A 23,459-nucleotide genomic window follows, 5' to 3' on the forward strand; every position below is an offset into this window, starting at 1 on the left:
TATATATATATATATATATATATCTATATATATATATATATATCTCTCTATCTATATATATATATATATGTCTCTATCTATATATATATATATATATATATATCTCTCTATCTATATATATATATATATATATATATATATATATCTTTTTTTTTTTTTTTTATGTTTGGGGGTTCAACGTATTTTTCTAGCAAAAAGTATTGATTTTAACTTAAGACGTTAAAAACTTGACTGCCTAGATTTTTTTCTTTATACACAGATGTTTATCCCTTTGATCTAAGAAGGAAGAGTTAGTTACAATGTTTCATGTTAAAAACTTAGCAGACTGCCCGATGTTTTCTTTTGACAGCTGAGTGAGAAGAGAAGTCTCTCCACTTGTTATTTGAAAGAATCTGCAATAGAGATCGTCAGGGAGGTTGAATCGAGATCACAATTTTTTAACGTGTGCAGCTCTAGTCAGTGATTTCGACTTTACTGAGGCCAGAGACAGCCAGGCAGCTAGCATTTTTAAAGAGATGGTTTGCAATGGTAGACTATGGGGGTTATTTACTAAAGGCAAATCCTTTAAGTTTAATCAGTCTTTTCAGTTTAAGGTTGAACTGGATGGACTTGTGTCTTTTTTCAGCCTGACTAATTATGTAACTATGTAAATCCACTTTGCAATGCAAGTCCACTTGCAAGTAAAGTCGCTGTAGATCCAAAGGGGAAATGCAAGGAAAATAAAAAACAGCATTTTAGCTTGCACATGATTGGATGATAAAATCAGCAGAGCTTCCATCCATTTCAGATCTACCCCTTAGATATAGAACGACTGCACTTCCAAGTGCACTTGCAGTGTAAAGTGGATTTGCCTTTCGGAAATAACCCCCTATGTATTTCCCCATCATTGGCTTCCTTTAAAAGCAGAGATACCAAAAGCTTTAATCGCCCAAAGCATATACAGTTGGACCATTAGTATCAGTGTCACCCTTGAGGCGGCAGCTAGGGAATCCAGAATGATGAATCTACAGCTGGAGACACGGTGCCGGGAGTCTGCTGTCAGCTATGGAACAATTAAAGTTATTGCGACCAATGTGAACTGCTTACTGCATGAGAACAGGTATTATACACAACATGACCGACGTTCCAACCCATAAACACAGGTGATTGAACTATTATAATCACTACACTCACACAGACAGTATCTTATACTCTGTTGGAGGAACTGGCACCATTCACTATATACCATCATCAATCAGTTCTCATTCTGGAAGCTTGCCACATTATTAGAATGCACAGAATATGCTCTGTCAGATATTTAAAACCCCCCTAAGGTTCACTTATCTATTCCTTAAAAAGTCAAAAACCATTTTCACAATTTAGATCCATGCCACACTAGTGATCCTGTCTATGTCCATAACTTGCCAACAGCATCACTACATAGGGCTCATTCACACAATGCATGGTGACCTGCGTTAGCAGAACTAAACTGCATCTGAGCACCACAAACGAAAACGTATTTTCATTTTTTTTTTTTATATTCAAAGCAAACTCCCCCATCCATCCATGTCTCCAAGCCTTATTTTGTTGAGAAATGAGTTTGAAAAACACCCCCTAGCATATCTAACCACAAAGAGGAGATGAGGGCGCTCTGGTGGAGGTGGACAGCTGGTCAGAGGGATGATAGTGATGAAGGCGGCACTTCTGGCAGCACTTTGGTTAGAGGAGAAGCAACTCTGAAGATATAAAAAAGGAAAAGAAAAGGCGCCTCTATGTGCAGTATGCAAAATTTTACAAAGTGCACAAAGGGTTAAAAGTACTTACAAGATTGTTGAGTGTTAAAAGACATGATAAAATCAGGAATCCTCATCTGTGGCATGTGTCCATCCTCAGCATGGTGGTAGAGAGGAGTGTAGAGCCACCCAGCAGCTGTAAAGCGTTCTCATACGTGTTGGAAAGAGGAGGCAGTAGGGAAGCCTGTATTCACTGCAGGACACACAAGGCTGATGGTGTCAGTGGAGAGAAGGGGGCGGTAACTCGTTTCGGAGCATGTGCGGCTCCTTCAGCAGACCTCCACACATGCTCCGAAATGCGTTACCGCCCCTTCTCTCCACTGAAACCATCAGCCTTGTGTGTCCCGCAGTGAATACAGGCATCTCTACTGCTAAAGCTGCACACATTAAAAAATCGTGATCTCAATTCAACCCCTCTGATGATCTCTATGCTCCGAAACAAGTTACTGCCCCCTTCTCTCCACTGACACCATCAGCCTTGTGTGTCCCGCAGTGAATACAGGCATACAGGCATACAGGCATACAGGAATACAGACAGTACAGGGAACTTTCTCAGGGCTGCTTGTCAGCTGTGGATTCTAATCCCTCCTGACCTCCCAGCAGCAGTGTGTGTGTGTGAATGCCTGTACTCTGTAGTACACCGGATTAATGCACTTTTTAAGGGAGTGAGGTTATTTTTAATTCAAAGCGGAGTTCCAGTCAATTTTTTGTTTATTAAAAGTCAGCAGCTACAAAAAAAGTGTATCTTCTGACTTTTAATAAAAAAGCACTCACCTGTCCCACAATAATCCAGCGACGTGGCCGCCCAAACCCTCCATTCTCTCCCCCGCCTGTTCACGGCGCTGGCAATACTACTGTGGGCATCCGGCTGCGATAGCTTGCAGCTTCACAGCCGGGTGCGCATGTCTCACTGCACTGTCCTGCATAGCCGGGCAATCTTTTGGGACCTGTGATGTGTCCCAGAAGATTGCAGGGTGGAAGGGCCGCCTAGGTGGCCCAAGCGGAAGTGGAAGCTCGTCAGTAATCGTGATGCATCGCGGAGTCGAATCTTGAGACCAGTGAAGATGATCACCCCTAATGGCTGTGCGGGGGAGTGATTTTAAATGTGGGGGACAGGAACCCCTCCATCAGGGGACGTGGATCTGGGGGTAGGAGGCGGGTGTTTAGGAACATGTTAAACACCAAATACAGGTATAGAATGTAACATGTTCCTAAAGGTGAACTTATCCTTTAATGTTATTATGATCTCTTTATAGAAAATGGTTTCTTTGTAAGTCTCACTTAAAAGTAGGAATATGGGCTCAGAAAACAGATTACCAAGGCAGCTTTTTTTTTTTTTTTTTTTTTTTTTTTTTTTTTTTTTTACTAAGGGCCCCAGTTTTATGTGTCATCATACCATTAGATCTTTTGGCTTCCCACATCTTGTATGGTTGACTTTACAGATATACAGGTCAGGACTCAAATCTTTTGTGACCAGTTGGTTAGTGTCCTTACCAGGCAAGTAGCATCTTCAGAAGGAAATTAACAATGGCACCCCCTAATATACATTATTAGAAAAAGTGACTGTGATGGACCACTTGGCACCCCATTTGGGTGCTTCCGTCAAACAGTGCCTCCTGCTCTCCAAACCCTTCCAGAAAACAGAGAGCTAATACAAACCCTTCCCCCACCCCCCCACCAAGCATCGTACACAGACAAGATGCTGAGGTAAGAACCAAAGGAATGACTCTTTATTAAAAACGCAGACACATACTTTATACCCCCAGGAGGACATTCCCCTCTTGGGGAGCAAACTTCAAAACAGAAACAGCCAACAACCAGCAGTGATCTTAATTAAATAATAAGCTAATTAACAACTAGTCACCCAGACAGGCCTAGGTGACTCAGGTCAGAGCCCACCCAGACAGTTCGGCACCAGTTCCCCAGAAAGAAAACCTAGGGCTGTCCAAATCTCATTAACCAGCTTTCATTTGTGTAATCTGTCCACTAGACAAGTCATCATAAGACAAAACTTGTACAATGTTCCAGCAGTCTGAAAAAGTGGAAGTAATGCATATTCATGGATTTCTTGAGGGAACCTGTTGATAAATATTTCTGTCCCAAGTGGAGGAGCTTCTCCAACACATTCTGCTGGAGGGCCACCATACAGGTTAATGGTCAGCATATGGTCAGCATACTCCCTCTGACCATTAACCTGTACAAGCTTAATATTACACCTTTCCATCCACTCCAGAAGGGATGCTTTATTGTCTTTATTCAGAGAATCCAAGCTTTGCTCTCAGGGTTCCTCACATTGTTGTCCATCATTAGAGAATGATCTGCTTTCTCCATGGGGTCAGAGGGCTCTTTTCCATGCTCTGACTGGGAGAAACAGACAAAATCCCCGTCTCCTCCATGGGCCATAATCAGTGGGTAGGAGGCTTGCCCCTAGTCCCCTCCAAAAGCCCCTGTTCCGATTAGGTTCGTCACAGTGACAAACAAATCAAAGCCCAATCCCAGCTAACAAATCTTAAGCAGTTAATGCCACAGGCTGATTTTCTAGGGAAAAGGGGGATCAGAAAGACCCTGTCAAACATAAAAACATTGCAGATAAAAGCACAGAGAAAAATCAAGTATACTAAATGCCTACTTGTAGTGTTAATCCTTTCCATAAACTATTTTTTATTGTTTTTTAACCACTTGCCGACCGCCGCACGACGATGTACGTCGACAGAATGGCACGGGCAGGCATATGGGCGTACCCGTACGTCCCTGCCTTCCCGCGGGTGGGGGGCCCGGTCGGTATTCGTTCGGGAGTGATCCGGGATGAGGGGGCGGCCATTCATTCATGGCCACCCCCTCGCGATCGCTCCCGACGAATGGAAATCCTTCGTGACATCACTTCCTCTCCTGTAATGTAAACACAGGAGAGGAAGTGATGTAATCTCTCCTCCGTGTCGGTATTTTTCGTTCCGGCACCGAGGAGAGAGGATCGGTGAGTTGCACCAACACGACACTTCACAGGAGAACATGCCAGGCACACTCACACCCCCCCCTTTACCCCCCGATCACCCCCCCAATTACCCCTGCCCCCCCAGTCACAGTGACACCAATGCATTTATTTTATTTTTTTTGCATTGGTGTCATTTGTGACTGTAATAACTGTTAGGGCAGTTAGGGTTAGCCCCCTTTAGTTCTAATGTACCCCCCTAACCCCCCCCAATAAAGGTTTAACCCCGTGATCACCCCCCGTCGCCAGTGTCACTAAGGCTGGGTTCACATTGCAGCGGTTTATGAGAACGGATGTGATTCGCACCGCACTGCCGCAAATTCGCACCGCACTGCCGCAAATTCGCACGGGACCCTTTTTTTGGTCCGCAGCAGAATCGGATCGCATGGGTGTTCACACCATGCGATCCGAGTTTGCAGATCGCACTGCGATATGCGAACTGATCTGGGGGTGTCATTAACATTTCACTGACACTCCCAGCAGTTCGCATAGGGCAGTGTGAACTGCCGCCGGGAGGCATGCGATGCGGGAACCCGCCGCGGATTCGTGGCGTTCCCGCATCGCTCCAGTGTGAACCCAGCCTAATAAGCGATCGTTTTTCTGATCGCTGTATTAGTGTCACAGGTGACGCTAGTTAGGCAGGTAGGTATTTAGGTTCGCCGCAGCTTTTTATAGCGCCAGGGACCCCCATATACTACCGCATAAAGCCCCCTGATTGCCCCCTAGTTAACCCTTTCACCAGTGATCACCATATAACTGTTACAGGTGACGCTGGTTGGTTAGTTATTTTTTTATAGTTTCAGGGCACCCGCCATTTATTACCTAGTCTCACTAGTGTACCCCTAAATTTAGGGGTGTCTACTTTCCAAAATGGGGGTCATTGGGGGGGGGTTTGTGCCATCTTGGCATTTTATGGCCTTCAAAACTAACGCCCTTAGAAAGCCTAAAGGCGGTGCTTGGTTTTCAGGGCCCCGTACGTGGCTAGGCTCCCAAAAAGTCCCACATATCCCAGTACTCAGGAGAAGCAGCAGAATTTATTTTGGGGTGTCATTTCACATATGCCCATGGCATGCGTGAGCAATATATCATTTAGTGACAACTTTGTGAAAAAAAAAATAAAAAAAAATTAAAGTTTGTAATTTTCCCGCAACTTGTGGCAAAATATAAAATATTCCATGGACTCAACATGCCTCTCAGCAAATAGCTTGGGGTGTCTACTTTCTAAAATGGGGTCATTTGTGGGGGTTTTGTGCCATCTTGGCATTTTATGGCCTTCAAAACTGTAATAGGTAGTGAGAAGTGAAATCAAAAATTTACGCCCTTAGAAAGCCTGAAGGCGGTGCTTGGTTTTCGGGGCCCCGTACGCGGCTAGGCTCCCAAAAAGTCCCACATATGTGGTATCCCCGTACTCAGGAGAAGCAGCAGAATTTATTTTGGGGTGTCATTTCACATATGCCCATAGCATGTGTGAGCAATATATCATTTAGTGACAACTTTGTGTAAAAAAAAAAAAAAATTTTTTTTTGTCATTATTCAATCGTATGAGGCAAAAAAATAAAATATTCAATGGGCTCAACATGCCACTTATCAATTTCCTTAGGGGGTCTACTTTCCAAAATGGGGTCATTTGGGGGGGTTTTGTACTGCCCTGCCATTTTAGCACCTCAAGAAATGAGATACCAATAAATATACAATTATTGACTTTTTTTTTACCAAAGACATGTGGCTCAATACATTTTGGCCTAAATGTATGACTAAAATTGAGTTTATTGGATTTTTCTAATAACAAAAAGTAGAAAATGTCATTTTTTTCTTCAAAATTTGCGGTCTTTTTACGTTTATATCGCAAAAAATAAAAATCGCAGAGTCAGTCAAATACCTTTAAAAGAAAGCTCTATTTGTGGGAAGAAAAGGACGCAAATTTTGTTTGGGTACAACATTGCATGACCGCGCAATTACCAGTTAAAGCAGCGCAGTGCCAAAGTGTAAAAAGACCTCTGGTCATTTACCAGCAAAATGGTCCGGTCTGAAAGTGGTTAATGTACCCATGTACCCTCCTGAGTCCACTTGCTTTTCAGAGTTGAATACTCATGGTCTTTAATGATCCAGCATGCAAACTTTAGGTAAACTGGCAGCAAACCTCAACAGTGGAAATGCAAAGTGTCATTACAAAGAAACTGTAGAGCACATACTGCGCATAGCCTTTCCCACGCAATGCTATTAATGCAGGGTTCCACTGTCTCCAACGTTTGTTTGTTTTTTTGGCATAATGACAACGATTTATTTAAATATGTAACTCACATGTTCCTTTTCAAGTGAAATCTGCTGCCCTTTTTCCCAACACAAAAGAAGTTATATTTTTTTGGTATGACGGTTGTCATCTTGCCTGTGGGCATGTGAAGCCCACAGGCATCCTCTTCGGGGACACTGTGCTGCTGATGGACCAGCATGCACCGCCCGTTTGATCACCGATCTCGCGCATGCGCAGTAATGGCAATTTCAAGCACCGTCAACAGCTCAGGTGCCATCACAACGGGCGGCGTCGTAGGAAGTCCCGTCCCATTTTGATGGCAACGGAGCTGTGCTGTGTTTCTAAATCTCGCGCCAGACTGTCGCACTGACTCCTGGGAACTATAAGACAAGCTCCCAGCAGACAGTGCGGATAGAGGATATTACGAAATATACGCACTATCCCCGCCCATATCTGCAAACACCACATACAGGAAGTACACAACATGACAAAAAAAAATAAGGTACTGTAGAAAAAAAAAAAAAAAAAGAAAAAAGGTTTTTGAATGATGACATGTATTTAATCAGTTTGAGTTATTATATTAAAATCGGGTGGAGCTCCGCTTTAATGTGCAGTTAAGGAAACAGTCAAAATACAAAAGACAAGAATTTAGGTGCCCGCTCAGGTAAAGAGGTAAAGCCCACCCCATGATTAAGCCCCAGAGGGAGAAGTGAAATGCGTTGCCATTCATCTCACTTCATGCACATGGATCTGCTTCATGATGTGCGGCTTATGGATCTTTTCCTTTGACATTAGTCCATAGACAAAGCTATGGGGGGATACTTTATGAGAGCATCTGAAGTGGACAAAAATACAACGAATCAAGTAGAGTGGCGTTGGGCTTTAAACCTGTACAGGAAGACAGTTTAATACAGAACAAATACGTAAATGTGAACCAACTTGACAAACGATTGGTAATTCTATATACCCAGTCATGTGATCCTGCCAGACCACACAGCCAGGTATCTCTGTTCAGACTACACAGCAGTTGAGCAGCATAGCCTGGTAGAGGTTCCTCCCTATCCTGTGACTGGACAATAAAGGGGCAGCCCACTAATGAGCAGTACAGCGCTGATTGGCTCAGAGTGTGGCCCCTCCATCTCCCAGTCTGTGTGCGGTCATGCATAGGCTTAGTAGACAGATTTATTGCTAGCTCTTTGTTATAGTTAATGATTTTTCATTTTTATATCTGCCTGGAGTTCAGCCTCAAACTTTTTAATGATAATGATATATATTTGGTGTTTTGCCCAGGCACAGTCATGTACTCACATCTCCAACAGGTATATTGAACGCCTCCGCAATCTTAGCGTAGAGTTCTTTCACATTGCTGAATCCCTCAATCCTCCCTGTGGGGCTCCCATGTGCAAGCTGAGCGTGGAATACCAGTCGAGGCCGCAGGGCAGGAGCAGGGGGAGGGAGACCAGGCGCTTGAGGGGAGAGAGAGCCACCTGGCACACCACCAGACTGAGACACTCCTAATGCTGTGCGTTCCCCCACATCGTCTTCCTCCATGAGCGGAGATGCCTTCTTCCTACGTCCAAGGCCCAGAGGCATTGGGACTCCCAAATATCTGGTCTAAGGGTGTGCAAACTGAGAGGAAGCTGTAAGGGGAGAGAAAAAAAAAAAAAAGGAGCATATTAAAAAGTGCAAGATCACGTAATACACAACACTGCTTTCCTAGTGATCCGAGTCATTGAGCAGCCCAGTGAGAATGAAGGCTGCTAAGCTGAAAATCGCCCTACAGCCAGCTGAGCCACACATGAGATCCCTAAGGTAAGTACTATATGACGTGCGCGTGAGCTGCGTTTATTGGTGTTGCGAGTATTGGCGCAAAGTATTTTTTACAGTACAGGATTCAGTGTTTCCAGGCATGCTGCAGTGTGGAACTGCTAGTTTAACCTTAAAGGTAAGTTGATAAGGTCACAAAGGGGTTCTCCTCTCTTTGAGTGCCACCGAAAGTGTTCTCTGCAAGTCCCTGGTCCAAAACGGAAGCTGGTATTGCCAGGATAAGAAGCTCCAGGAGCTCCACACGGGGCACAGTTATAAAGAACAGACTAGAAACGTATCCTAAAAGTGGGCACCTCAAGGAAGCCAGCAGATGCACTATGCTCGCTTCAAGTGACTGAAGAGTTGCAAGTGACGTTTGTAGATCAATTTAATGGGAAACGGTCATTTGAGACTTTACCTAATGCTGCAAGCTTCAGGTCTGTCATATAATAATGACATATAATCATATCCTGTATCATATAGTGAGTAACTGACTTGAGCCAAGTATGCAGCCAGTAAAGCTAGGACTCACAGCCTGCATAATTATTTCAATCATTAATCTCGAGGAAGTAATAGGCGTAATAAAGGTTAGACATTAGAGCTGCAACTAACGATTATTTTGTCTGTCGACTAATCTAGCGATTATTTTTTTAGATTATTCATCGACTATAACGATTATTTTTATTTTATTTTTTTACTTAATCTAGTGTTCTTTTTTTTTTGATTAGCTAATTAAAGAGGAAGTAAACCCTGATGAGTTTACTTCCTCTTTCATTCCCTGCAAAGGCAAAGCATAATGGACTACTATGCATCGCATAGTAGTCCATTATGTGTCACTTACCTGACACAGGAGCCAGCGATGTCACCACTGTCCCCTGTAGTCCGGCGCATCCATCTTCTCGGTGGGGTCTCGCAGCTCCGCCGCTGTCATTCGGCGAAGCCGCAATGACGTCACTCCCGCACATGCACACGGGAGTCGACACGCGCGGCATCTCCATCGTTGAAGATGCCACGCTCAGTGCATGCGCCGTAGACAGCGGTGCCTGTCTTCGGGCAAATATCTCCTAAACCGTGTAGGTTAGGGAGATATTTCTTGGACCTACAGGTAAGCCTTAATCTAGGCTTACCTGTAGGTCAAAGTGTGTTGTAAGGGTTTACAACCACTTTAATCCTTTCGATAACTTTATAAAAAATAAGTACATAAAAAAAGTAAGATAAAAGAATATAACTAGTACATACATATATATTATATATAAGTATGTAGTTATATTCTTTTATCTTACCTTTTTTTTTTTTTATGTACCGTACTTATTTGTTGTAAATTTAAGATAAAAGAATATATATATATATATATATATATATATATATATATATATATATATATATATATATATATATATATATATATATATATATATATATATATTTTTTTTTTTTTTTTTTTCTGTTTAGAAGTTCATAAATGTTTATATATTTTACAATGCTTTCTTTTTTTTTAAGGGGGAGGGTGTGTGGGGACAGTGTCAGTGTGTTTTTTTTTTTTTTTTTTAAATATTTTATTATTTATTGCAATTTTTTATCAGCCCTGTTGGGGGGGGGGGGCTATGGTGAGATATCAGGGGTCTTAACAGACCTCTGACATCTCCCATTTGAGACAGGGAAAGGGACTGGGGACACAGATTCCCCAGTCCCTTTTTCTGTAACCTCTGCTGCACTGATAATGAATGGTGAGAAGACAGCAGCTTCTGTCCATTCATTAACTGAGACATCGTAATCACAGGAGGTTACAATGTTTCAGTTATGTGAATGGACAGTCTGTGGTCACGGATTCTGTCCATTCTGAAAATGAAGGAGCCACGTTTACCGGCTCCTACCTCCACTCTCCATCCGAGATACGGAGGGGGAGAAGAGAGGGGGACAGATGCACGGAGGGGGACACAGAAGAGAGAGGAGGACAGATGCACGGAGGGGGACACAGAAGAGAGAGGAGGACAGATGCACGGAGGGGGACACAGAAGAGAGAGGAGGACAGATGCACGGAGGGGGACACAGAAGAGAGAGGAGGACAGATGCACGGAGGGGGACACAGAAGAGAGAGGAGGACAGATACACGGAGAGGGAGATGGACGTGGCAGCATGGAGGGGGAGAAGAGAGGGGGGCGGCAGCACGGAGGGGGACAGATGCACGGAGGGGGAGAAGAGAGGGGGACAGCAGCACGGAGGAGAGCGGGAGACACGGAGCAGAATGAGAGAAGCACCGCGCTGAGGGTGTGGACCTGCAACTCTCATTGTGTAACGCATCGACGCCTTGCACGCACATTGATGTATTTTTGTAGTCGACATAATTGATTACATCAACTCGTCGTGGCAGCTCTGACAGACATCATGGACCCTGCACCTGTAATATTATATCTGAAAAGGTAGCTTTAATATTTCTATCCTGCTCTCTGATGCCAATATACTCGGCTCTGGTTCTCTTACTTACCACGTTAAGGGCTGAACAATGCCGATTTCCAGCACTTCATCTCTCTGCTCTTAGGAGAAGTCCAATATCCTATCGAGGTTGATAGGAAATTCATGGGATGACTGCTCCAATCCAGCAGAGGTGAGGCAGAGGAAGTCAGCACTGCAGGCGGATGGGCAGAACACAGTTGCAGGGAAGAGGATCATTCACAAAGGTTAGCTAACCCTTTCTTCACACTCTGAATCTAAACATGCAGTTGTAGTGTCTCTAGAATCTAGAGTCTAGATCAATCTGCGCTATATTCCTAAAGAGGGGACTCTAAGTTTAAGGCAAACCTGCCTTGAAAGGAAGGCTGAAGATCCAATTGCCCCTCTTCTGACAAGCCTAGCTGCTGAGCATTTATACTGGCTTCAAATACTCACTAGACCAGCCTTTCTCAAGCTTTTCAACGCAGAGGAACCCTTGAAATAGTTCTCCGGTCTTGGAGAACCCCTGCTAAAAATTAGAAATCTACAACTCATGATACATTGGTGTGATGGTCAGTGGGAAGAATGGTCCTTACACTTGTGGTCATTGGGAAGAATTACCTCCTTACAGATAGATAAAAAGATCAATGGTGTCGGTCGGAACTTATCTGAGAGGCAGAAATTGCCCAATCCTGAAGGAACCCCTAGCAACCTTTGGAGGAACCCTAGTTGAGAATCACTGCACTAGACAGAGCAAAAAGATCAGAGAGAAGTCCAAAACTCAAGAATTGTTGGAGGCCCACACATGCCACAAAGGGTGTGCAGACCACAGGTAGAGATCTTACATAACATGAAACTCAAACATGTTTGAGCTTCTGATCAGAAGTCCTGATCCTTGGTCAGAGGCTTTAAGTCAAAGTAGTGAAACATGAGGATGAGGACTACAGCCTGGTATCTAGCATTTTCAAATGAAGATGTTAGGCGAGAAGCTGAAAAACTCCCTCTCACCAACTTACACAAATTGCAAGTAAAAACAAAAAAAAACAAGTACAAGTATTTTAACCTCTTACCCAATGGGCACTTAAACCCCCTTCCTAACCAGACCAATTTTCAGTGCTCTCACATTTTGAATGACAATTACTCAGTCATGCAATACTGTACCTATATAAAATTTTTGTCCTTTTTTCCACACAAATAGAGCTTTCTATTGTGGGATTTAATCACCGCTGGGTTTTTTGTTTTGCGCTATAAAAGAAAAAAAAAGACCAAAAATTCTGTAAAAAAAATATTTGTTTCCATTATAAAATTTTGCAAATTAGTCATTTTTCATCAAAATGTTGGCCAAAACTTATACTGCTACATATCTTTGGTAAAAATAATCCAAATCAGTGTATATTATTTGGTCTTTATGAAAGTTAGAGTCCACAAGCTATGGTGCCAATATCTGAAAATTCATCACACCTGAAGTACTGATGGCCTATCTCATTTCTTGAGACCCTAACAAGCCAGGAAAGTACAAATAACCCCCAAATTACCACTTTTTGGAAAGTAGACATTCCAAAGTATTTAGTAAGAGGCATGGTGAGTTTTTTAAGTTGTCATTTTTTCCCACAATCCTTTGCAAAATCAAGATGTTTTTCTTTCTCAAAAATTGTTATATTAGCAGGTTATTTCTCACACACAGCATATGCATAGCACAAATTACACCCCCAAAACACATTCTACTTCTCCTCCTGAGCATGACGATACCACATGTGTGAGACTTTTACACAGCCTGACCACGTACAGAGGCCCAACATACAGGGAGCACTGTCAGGCGTTCTTGGAGCATAAATTACACGTCTAATTTCTTGACTACCTCTTACACTTTTGAAGGCCCTGGAGCACCAGGACAATGGAAACGCCCCAAAAATGACCCCATTTTGGAAAGAAAACAACCCAATGTATAATCTATGAGACATAATGAGTCTTTTGAACATGTCCTTTTTTTCTACAAGTTTTTGGAATATGTGTAAAGAAAATGAAAACGTTTTTTTTTTTTTTTTTTTTTTACACACAGTTGTCAATTTATTCAATATTTCTAACACATAGCATGTACATACCAAAAATTACACTCCAAAATAGATTCTCCTACTCCTCCTGAGTATGGCGATACCACATGTGTGAAACTTTAAAACATAGCCTGGCCACATAGAGAGGCCCAACATGCAGGGGCATAAATGTCAAATCTAATTTGACTACCAATTACACTTTTGTGAGGCACGCTAGTGGCATGGATATGGCATAGATGAGAACTGATGTGGCATGAATAGGGATGGCTGAGCATGAATGAGTATGCCATATGGGCAGGTATGCTGGGTACGGCTGAGTATGGAAGGGATGGCTAAGTATTGCTGAGGATGGATGGATGGATGAGTATTGCTGAGTGAGTATGAAGGAGTATTGCTGAGTGAGTATGGATGGATGGATGAGTATTGCTGAGTATGGACGGATGGATGAGCATGGATGGCTGAGTTTTGATGAGGATGGATGGCCGAGTATTGATGATGGATGGCTAAGCATGGATGGATGAGTGCTGGAGTTGTCACATATCAGCCCTGTTGGCAATACACATCCAGCACACAGCGCTGCTGCATCTGATCTCTCATCTCTCTGTACCGATCGGTCGTTCCATCAACGGGGATCAGCAGCTCTAGCCGCTGTCTCGGGTCCTCATAGGATAGATTGATAGGCTCCTGCTGCTATCAAATCCAGCGACACTGGAGCCTGATGGGGGGGGGGGGGGGTGCGTTGGCAGAGCCAGGTCCTGCTGTCTGTGTCAATGGGTGCCGCTGCAGGGCTTGGAAACACTCCCGCATGGGTGTCCCTTTGGAATGAGGGTATTGGAGGGGGCACTCTATGTAGGGAGAGGCCAGGAGCGCCACTGGGGGACCCCAGAAGAGGACGATAAGGGCCACTCTGTGCAAAACCCTTGTACAGAGGTGGTCAGTATAACATGTTTGTTATTTAAATTTTTTTAAAACCGAACATTTACAACCCATTTAAATGCTTGCACGGTTTTCCTTTCCATAAATTATTTTTGACGTTTTTAAAGGATGGGAGCGCCACACCCGCTTGTATAGACGTTTTAAAAGATTTTACAGCCAATGCATTTTGGGGCCTCAGCGCTCCACCTTCAACAGGCTAAAAAAAATGATAATGTAGGTGCCTGAATTGGAAGACTCCTTTGGGTTAGCGGTTAAAAAAAAAAAAAACCCTCTTAAAAAGGTCTATATAAGCTGGTGTGGTCCTCCCATCCTTTCAAAACTTCAATAAACTCCGGGGGGTTGAGCGCTCCTACATTACAAAGATTGTATAAAATTATTTTTGACTTGCAATGTGCCTTTGAAAAAAAATAAAAAATAAATGAGTGAGGGGTGGGTGGCACTGACCGTCACCTGAATTACTTATATGTTACAATACAAAATCCAATATTAAAAAAATGCATCAAAAAAACTATATTATATATTTAATGTATGGAAAAAAAATGGCACCTCAAACCTTGGGGTATCTAGATTCTTAGGCCTTTACGAGGGTAAAGCACGTGCAATGGTTGCAATATTTAAGTCACCTCCTCAGTGGCAAACCGAAGGATATCCTCATATATAGAAGAGACGGGCACTCAGTGTAAATCTGATTAGGTTAAATTTATTGTAAAAGTGTATTTAAAAAAAAATAAATAAAAAATGGACATAGTCAAGTACATAAAAACTAGCACAAAATGATTTGCAATCAAAGAGACCTGGATCGGCGTGCGCTCCACAGACCGGAACTCCACACACCGGAAGTGACGTGAATGCATCCCAAGCTCTTATGCGTTTCGTCATAGGACGTTGGACAAGTAAATTCCTTAGCGCCGTTACACCCCCCCCCCCTGCACATCAAAGCCTTGTTCTCTCATCAGACTGTCTAATGTCTGTGCTGGTCCAGCTCCTACCTTCATTCCCCCCTCCCCCCATACGATCTTTTATGCAGCTACCAGGGGAAGATTAAAAAGGGGAATACTATAGAATGTGTCACTTTGAGTCTGCTGACATCACATCCAAGATGGCGGTGTCCAGCAGAAGTCTCAAGGGTTTTGGCTGTCTACACAAGGGAGGCTTTTAATGGCAATAAAAAAAATAAAAAAAACAAGCACAAAAAAAAATAAAAAATATCACATGGCTAAGAATATACTAAATGCACATATAATCTAAAGGAAAGATTTTTTTATGAAATTAAAGGGCCAACGACTGGATCTATTGAAGGTAAGTATTTTGCTAGATGGCTACCACTCAAGAACAGTTGGAGGGGGTGGTGACATTTAAAGGACACTAAAAAGACTAAATACTAAAAGACAGTCATTTCTGACACATGCATTTCTACAATATAAAATCTGTATACTCATTTTGCTAAGTTTTGGGCCTATTCTAATGCGTTTTTAATACCCTTTAAGCATTTAGAATCCTATAAAGCCCCTTTCACACGAGAGTTCCGATCTCATCTGGAAAGCAGACAGGCGGACCGGATCGAACCCTTCATTTTCCTCTATGGAGTGGTGATGTAAACAGACTTTACACATTTACGCCAGGCTATCTCCAATCCTATCCTGCAGAAACAAACGAAAGAGGATCTGTTCCACTCCATCTGGCTGGATTGGGGGGGCAGTCAGGTGTAAAGGGACAGCTGATCAATTTACCTCTGACTGCCCATAGAGCAGAGTGTGCTGTATCCATATCCGCTCTGCATAAGTGGAGCGAATGCAAATTGGTTATCTGCCTGCTCCACTCAGCAGGGGATCCCTTGCAAAGCAAACCAGATCTAGTTTGTCTATAGACTCCTGGAGGAAGGTGCATGAAGAGGTGTCACATTAACCTGTTCTATGCTCCAGCACCACCTTTTCCTCGCTGTGTGCATCCCCCAGCTTCCTACAGCAAGCATGTGGCTTTCTCAGTGTTTGAGTACGTGCCCACCTAATAACAGCTGGACCTTTGTGTTCCCTAGAGCCTTCTTGCATTGCATCTGTGACCCCAGTGTTCTCCATTGTCATCAGTTATTCCAGCCTTGCAATCCCTTTGTATTCCATCCACTCCCATCAGCTACCTGCACCAAGGTGATTCCCTGCGGGTTTCAGCTGGCTTCTTGTTGCCAGCACCTGTGCACTCCTAGTCTGTCTCTTCTATGTGTTCCCGTGCATTCCTATCAGACACCTATCAGTTGAGACTGTTACCTGCAGACTTGTGAATCTAGCATCCCAGTGCTACAAGGGACTCTCACTTGCTCTCAGTAGCTGCCTGCTCACGTGAGTTGCTAAACAGAGAAAGCATGTCAAACTCTAGATGTCTTCTACATGGCTTCACCACTGTCTGCCCCACCTGCTACAACCAAGTCCTGATCAGCCAGTCTGCCCCTAGTGGGAGCGGATTCCCAATCCACGACCATGCCTTTGCACAATTTCCCAGGATGATCTAAACCAGGGATATGCAATTAGCGGAACTCCAGCTAATGGAAAACGACAAGTCCCATCATGCCTCTGCCTCTGGGTGTCATGCTTGTGGCTGTCAGAGTCTTGCTATGCCTCATGGGACTTTTAGTTCTGCAACAGCTGGAGGTCCGCTAATTGCATATCCCTGAGCTAAACCCCAAGACCCCTTTCAAACTGAGGCTCGTTACAGGCACTATAGTGTCACTTCAATGTGAAGGCCCGAGGGCTTTCACACTGCAGCGCTGCGCTGGCAGGGCATCAAAAAAAGTCCTGCAAGCAGCATCTTTGGAGGTGCTTTAGGAGCGGTGTATGCCCAATTGAAATCAATGGGCAGTAGTGCTTTGCGGTCACTTTTTATCCTTTTTTTGGCTGCTAGCGAGGGTTAAAAGCGACGGCAAAGCGCCACTAAAAATAGCGTCACTTTACCGCCGACGCCCCAGTGTGAAAGGGCTCTAACTGAATGACAAATCATTTGCTAAAATTCCCCGCACCAAAACAAGTATTATTCCTTTCATCAAATACTGTTTTTGTTCCCATCCTCCTTGTATCTGTGTGCTGCCGATTTCCTCTGAACACTTCCTGTCTCTCTGCACCCACTCCAGTGCCGGCTGCTCATCATTGTTCTGACTACTAATAGCAACAACATTGTACCATGAGTGAGCCATGTGTGCCAACATGGCCTCTTACGGTGCCAATCCGGGGCACAAGTGCCAAAGTACAAGAGCAACTAGGAGACAGTTGTCGCCTCACAACAGACGCTGCCTGAACAAGCACCTTCATGGTAGCGCATATGATTTAACTCGAAAAGAATTACAAGTAATGTTTGGAATTACAGTAACAGGTTAATGCTCATATGAGATTATAGAGGTTTGCAGCTACTCGAACACTGAAATGACAATGCAAACTGTTTGCGCAACAGGTTGCACGTCTGACCGGCTTTATAAATCTTTATTAAATGCTAAAGTTAGTGCCTGCCCTCAGAAACTATTTGGTATCAGTTGGATCTCTGCCACTGGACATAGTTCTCAAGCACTTCCGCTTCTTGCTGACAGTGCCAAATACGTTACAAACTGATTTTGCAAAAGAATAAAAAAGAAAAAAAAGAAAAAAAGTGTGCCTCAGCTAATAAGGAGGGAGAAGTCCCCGGACTTCATGGCTCTCCTGCAACATCACTTGATCGAGATGGAGCTCAGGTGAGTATTAGGGGGGCTGCTGCACACAGAAGGTTTTTCATCCTAATTAAGATTTTTAAAAAAAACTTTGGCCTTTATAATCACTTTAAGTATGTGTAAAAGTGATTGTAAGGGATCGTTTTTTTTTGTTTTGTTTTTTTAAATAAACAATCATACTTACCTCCGGCGGCTCTCACGGATCCTCGCCACATCAGATAACCCTCTAGGAGAAGCGATCTCCTGGGGGGGGGGGGGGGGGAGATTACCTTGTGGGCGCGCTCCCGAGTCCAGCATGTATGACTTGGCCCCGACCCCGTGTCAATGGATTTAATTAACAGCATCGGTAGCCAATAGCTGCACTGCTATCAACCTATCCAATCAAGAACCAAGAACCCCCTGCTGAGAGAGACAGCGCGTCCCTGACGGTTAAATTTCGAACTTTCAGGCAAGTAAAATGAAGGGGGGGGGGATGGGGGGGGTTGTCACTGCCAGGTGTTTTTTCACCTTAATGCATAGTATGCATTAAGGTGAAAAAACATGAAGGTTTACAACCCCTTTAAGTCTAGGGGTAGCGGTTGTGATGCTTACCTTATTCCCCACTATGGCAGGCTTCCACCACATTGTGCAACTGGTACCCTGAAACCTGTTCCACACTGACTGCTACCACACTGTGATGTCACCAAGTACAATGCAGGGCCAAAAGTTCTGCATTGTATGAGAGTATGACGAGGGTCTGCCCACAACACGAAGTGTCTCAGAAATAAAAAAAAAGGACAGCACCAGAAGCCAGCGGGAGTGAGGAATAAGGCAAAATAGAAGAAATGGCCACACACATACACACACCACTATAGCGATCCAAGATCCTTTATTGGAAATCCAAAAAGACACTACAAGAACGAATGTCTGGTAGACGCGTTTCACACACTTCAAGTGCGCTTAATCATTAACCACTTAAAGAGGAAGTAAACCCTTCCAAACAACTTGGACCTATAGGTAAGCCTAGATTAAGGCTTACCTGTAGGTCCAAGCAATATCTCCTAAACCTATATGGTTTAGGAGATATTTGCCCGAAAATGGGCACCGCTGTCTACGACGCATGCGCCGTAGACAGCGGCGCGCAGGCGCACTAAATGCGGCAAATCCAAGAATGGATTTGCCAAATTTGTCGACTCCCGTGCGCATGCGCGGGAGTGACGTCATCGCGGCTTCGCCGTATGACAGCGGCGGAGCTGCGAGGCGCGACTCCCGTGCGCATGCGCGGGAGTGACGTCATCGCGGTTGCGCCGCTGTGATTCGTCGGAGCTGCGAGACGCCACAAGCAACATGGATGCGGCGGACTACAGGGGACAGCGGCGACTTCGCTGGCTCCTGTGTCAGGTAAGTGACACATAATGAGCTACTATGCAATGCATAGTAGTCCATTATGCTTTACCTTTGCAGGGAAAAAAAGAGGAAGTAAACCCATCAGGGTTTACTTCCTCTTTAAGGACCGAGCCTCTTTGGCCCCTTTCACACATGCGGACGATATGTCCGTATTTCATCCATCCGTTTGCGGATGAAATACGGACATACATGCATCCCTATGGGATAGCGGGTGTCTGCGGATGAGCATCCGCAGACACCCGATTTCGTCCGCCTCCGCAACAGTCCGATTCTGCAGATGGAGGAAAATCCTATTTTTCTATCCGTCTGCAGAGCAGATCGGACGAACACGGACAGACGGTCCGTGCTCATCCGATCCCCATAGAGGAGAGCGGAGAGCTGACAGGGCGGTCCCTGCACAGTGTGCGGAGACTGCCCTGTCCGCAGCCGGCTCAGCGGGGACAACGGAGCGATCCCCGCTGAGCGAGCGGATCATCACGGGGCGGATCAGTAATGAATGACAAGTGTGAAAGAGGCCTTTCTGAGATTTGTTGTTTACAAGTTAAAGACAGTTTTTTTTGCTAGAAAATTACTTAGAACCCCAAACATTATACATTTTTTTTCTAAACACCCTAGAGAATAAAATGACGGTTGTTGCAATACTCTGTCACACCGTATTTGCGCAGCGATCTTACCAATGCACTTTTTTGGGAAAAAATAAGACAACAGTATAGTTAGCGCAATGTTTTTTTATATTATTAAAGATAATGTTACGCCGAGTAAATTGATACCCAACATGTCACGCTTCAAAATCACACCCACTCGTGGAATTGCGACAAACTTTTACCCTTAAAAATCTCCATAGGCGATGTTTAAAAAAATTCTACAGGTTGTATCTTTTGAGTTACAGAGGAGTTCTAGAGCTAGAATTATCGTTCTCACTATACCGATCGCAGCGATACCTCACATAGGTGGTTTGAACATTGTTTTCGTATTCGGGCGCTACTCATGTATGCTTTCGCTTCTACATGCATGCTCGACGAGACGGGGCGCATTTAAAAATTTTTGTTTGTTTTTTCTTATTTAGATTTCCTTATATTTTTACACGGTTCTTTAACCACTTCCGGGCCACCTGCCACAGTTTTACTGCAGCAGGCTGGCTCCGCTGCACGAAATCATGTTACTGTACGTGATCTTGTGAGGGCCGGATAGCAGGCGCGCACGCCCGCTGCACAACAGGGGTGCCGACGCTCGTGGCTGGCAGTCTCGATGACCACCGGCCACGAGCGATCATGAAGAGGAGAGACAGAACAGGGATCAGTGTATGTAAACACACACTTCCCTGTTCTGTTCTGACAGGAGTGACAGATCGAGTGTTCCTATTAGCTAGGAACCACGATCCATCACTTCCTGTAGTTAGTCCCTCCCTCCTCAGTTAGAATCACCTCCCAGGGAACATAGTTAACCCCTTCACTGCCAGTGACATTTTTACAGTAACCAATGCATTTTTAATCGCACTGATTGCTGTATTAATGGCAATGGTTCCAAAAATGTGTCTAAATTATCCAATGTGTCCACCATAATGTCGTAGTCATAATAAAAATCAGATTGCCGCCATTACTAGTGTAGCACTGACCCCCGAAGGAGCGGCTGGTGTTGCTGGGCGTACCGTTTACCTTCTCCACCTCGTTCTTGTCTAGGGGTTCTCGAGGTTGATGGCCCAATAAACTGCAGAGACCGACACTTGAATCCCTTTGGGAATTTTTATTTGCATAAAACGTTGAACAAATCACAGTCTCTCAGTAGGGAATAGAGGGTATGGGTAAGAAAGCTCAGTACTCTTGGAACTGCTGACACTTGAAATTTCTCTCTCTAGATGATCCGGGGAATAGCCATTCACAATTGGATATTTCAACTACCGGATAAATCCCTGTTTGTGGATTTAGCCGCCGGCAGGTGATTTAAGCTTAGCAAAGTCTCTACCACAGACTTGGTCGTATAACTTTAAATTAGCACAGAAACTTAGGTGTAACTGAAGGATGAAATTAGGAACTTTCTTACAGTACCAGTATCTTGCAGCCGGTCCGGCGATACCGTAAGAGTGTGGATTTACTTGGTGTCCTTTCAGCTTAGCTTCCAGGCTCTTACCGAGCAGCCAGCCTCGTGCGTGGCCCTCTTCTGAAGAGTCCTCCCCTGGTTGCGTTTTGATTTGCTGGGCCTCTCCGAACCCAAGACAGCACCGGACCACCTCGGAACCCTCCTTCCAGTTACTGTGCCTCGGACTAGCCAGTCCCGAGACTCGGAAACGGATGGATCCGCACCCCAGGCCATGAGGGCCTCTGGGGCTGGTCAGGAGGACCAGGACCACGGAGTCAGAAAATACTTGTGGATCGGAACCCAGAACCACGTGACCTCAGCACCTTAAGTACCCTCTCCCGGAATACACAGTGAGACAACGCACCCACTGATTGGGTACCAATCTCTCTCTGAGCCAATGCGTCCAACCAGACTGCGTTCCAATGCCTGTCAAAGGTGATACCCACACCTATGACCAGGCAGAACATAGTACAGCCCAGCCAAACTGATGCCAAGACCACAATTTACTGAAATTAACCCCAAGACCCAACTATGGTCTTAGAAAAAAAACTAAATTTACAAAACATATCGCATGCTCTTCAGGAGCCCGGCGCTAGACTAGTAAAAAAAAAAAAATAATAATAAAAATGCTATAAATCTATCCCCTATTTTGTAGACGCTATAACTTTTGCGCAAACCAATCAATAAACACTTATTGCAATTTTTTTTAACCAAAAATATGTAGAATACGTATCAGCCTAAACTGAGGAAAACATTTTTTTTATATATTTTTGGGGGCTATTTATTATAGCAAAAAGTAAAAAAATAATGCATTTTTTTTCCAAAATTGTCACTCTTTTTTTGTTTATAACGCAAAAAATAAAAACTGCAGAGGTGATGAAATACCACCAAAAGAAAGCTCTATTTCTGGGGGAAAAAAAGAACGTAATTTTGTTTAGGTACAACTTCACACAACCACGCAATTGTCAGTTAAAGCAACCCAGTGCCGAATCGCAAAAAGTGCCCTGGTCAGGAAGGGGGGAAATTCTTTTATTCCTATTACAAGGAATGTAAACATTATTATTATTATACAGGATTTATATAGCGCTGACAGTTTATGCAGCGCTTTACAACATTGGGGCAGACATTACAATTACAATACAATTCAATACAGGGGGGAATCAGAGGGCCCTGCTCGTTAGAGGTTACATCACTTGTAATGGAAAAAAAAAGCATGACAGGACCTCTTAAATATGAGATCTATATTTACGCTAAAATGCAATAATAAAAAAAAAAAAAATACAAAAAAATAAAATAAAAATAAAAATGGCCCTTTAAGAGCTATGGGCGGAAGTGACGTTTTGGCATCGCTTCCGCCCTGCATTGATATGGAGACGGGTGGGGGCCATCTTACTCTCCGATCCGATCGCCTCCGGTGCTGCAGACGGCTCCAGTAGGTGGGCGGAGGGCACTGGAGCAAGGCGGGAAGGGGGAACCCCTCTCCTGCCGCTGATAAAAGTGATCTTGCGGCGAATCCACCACAGAGACCACTTTTATCTTGAAGCGGACCACCCACTGAAGAATAGGATACCGAGGCTATGGCAGCTAGCTACTGCCATAACAACGATAATCCTCTTCAAAGTACCGACATAAAACTGCGGCGGGCAGTCCGTAAGTGGTTAAGTGCACCTGAAGTGTGTGAAACGCGTCTACCAGGCATTCTTTCCTGTCTTTTGGGATGTCCAATAAAGGATCTTTGATGACTATAGTGGTGTGAGGCCATTTCTTCTATTTTGCTGTAAATGGAGGCGAGCCGGGGCGGGCACACACTGGATCCATCAGGCTTCTCCCTCTCACCTGGAGCAGCGAGGTCCTCTTGTCCAGAAGAAGGCGGAAAGTTGTACTGCTTATTCCTCTACCCCTAGACTTAATGAGCGGTTAACCCTTGTAGTGGAGGGACGCCACTAATTATATACACACAATATACAGAAGTGTGTGTGTGTGTGTGTGTTTTTCCACAAAGCATAATATCTGTTTTCCTTGATCCAGCAGATTAGCTTTCTACCAAACACAACCCCTCTACATCGATTCTGGGATC

General features: G+C 44.1%; 1 protein-coding gene across 3 annotated transcripts in view; it reads right to left on the reverse strand.

The window, feature by feature from the left end:
- GIPC1 (GIPC PDZ domain containing family member 1) overlaps positions 1 to 23,459 on the reverse strand; it is a 52,412-nt gene that overhangs the window by 16,315 nt on the left and 12,638 nt on the right. For all 3 annotated transcript variants that reach the window (XM_077470100.1, XM_077470098.1, XM_077470099.1), the window contains exon 2: positions 8,321 to 8,652. In XM_077470100.1, coding sequence (XP_077326226.1) covers positions 8,321 to 8,605 — 285 coding nt within the window. In that variant the 5' untranslated portion in view covers positions 8,606 to 8,652. The remainder of the gene's footprint in view (positions 1 to 8,320; positions 8,653 to 23,459) is intronic.

The sequence above is a fragment of the Lithobates pipiens genome, unplaced genomic scaffold (genome assembly GCF_037356315.1).
Source record: "Lithobates pipiens isolate NorthernLeopardFrog02 unplaced genomic scaffold, aLitPip1_a1.2 Scaffold_8, whole genome shotgun sequence".
Classification (NCBI taxonomy): Eukaryota; Metazoa; Chordata; class Amphibia; order Anura; family Ranidae; genus Lithobates; species Lithobates pipiens.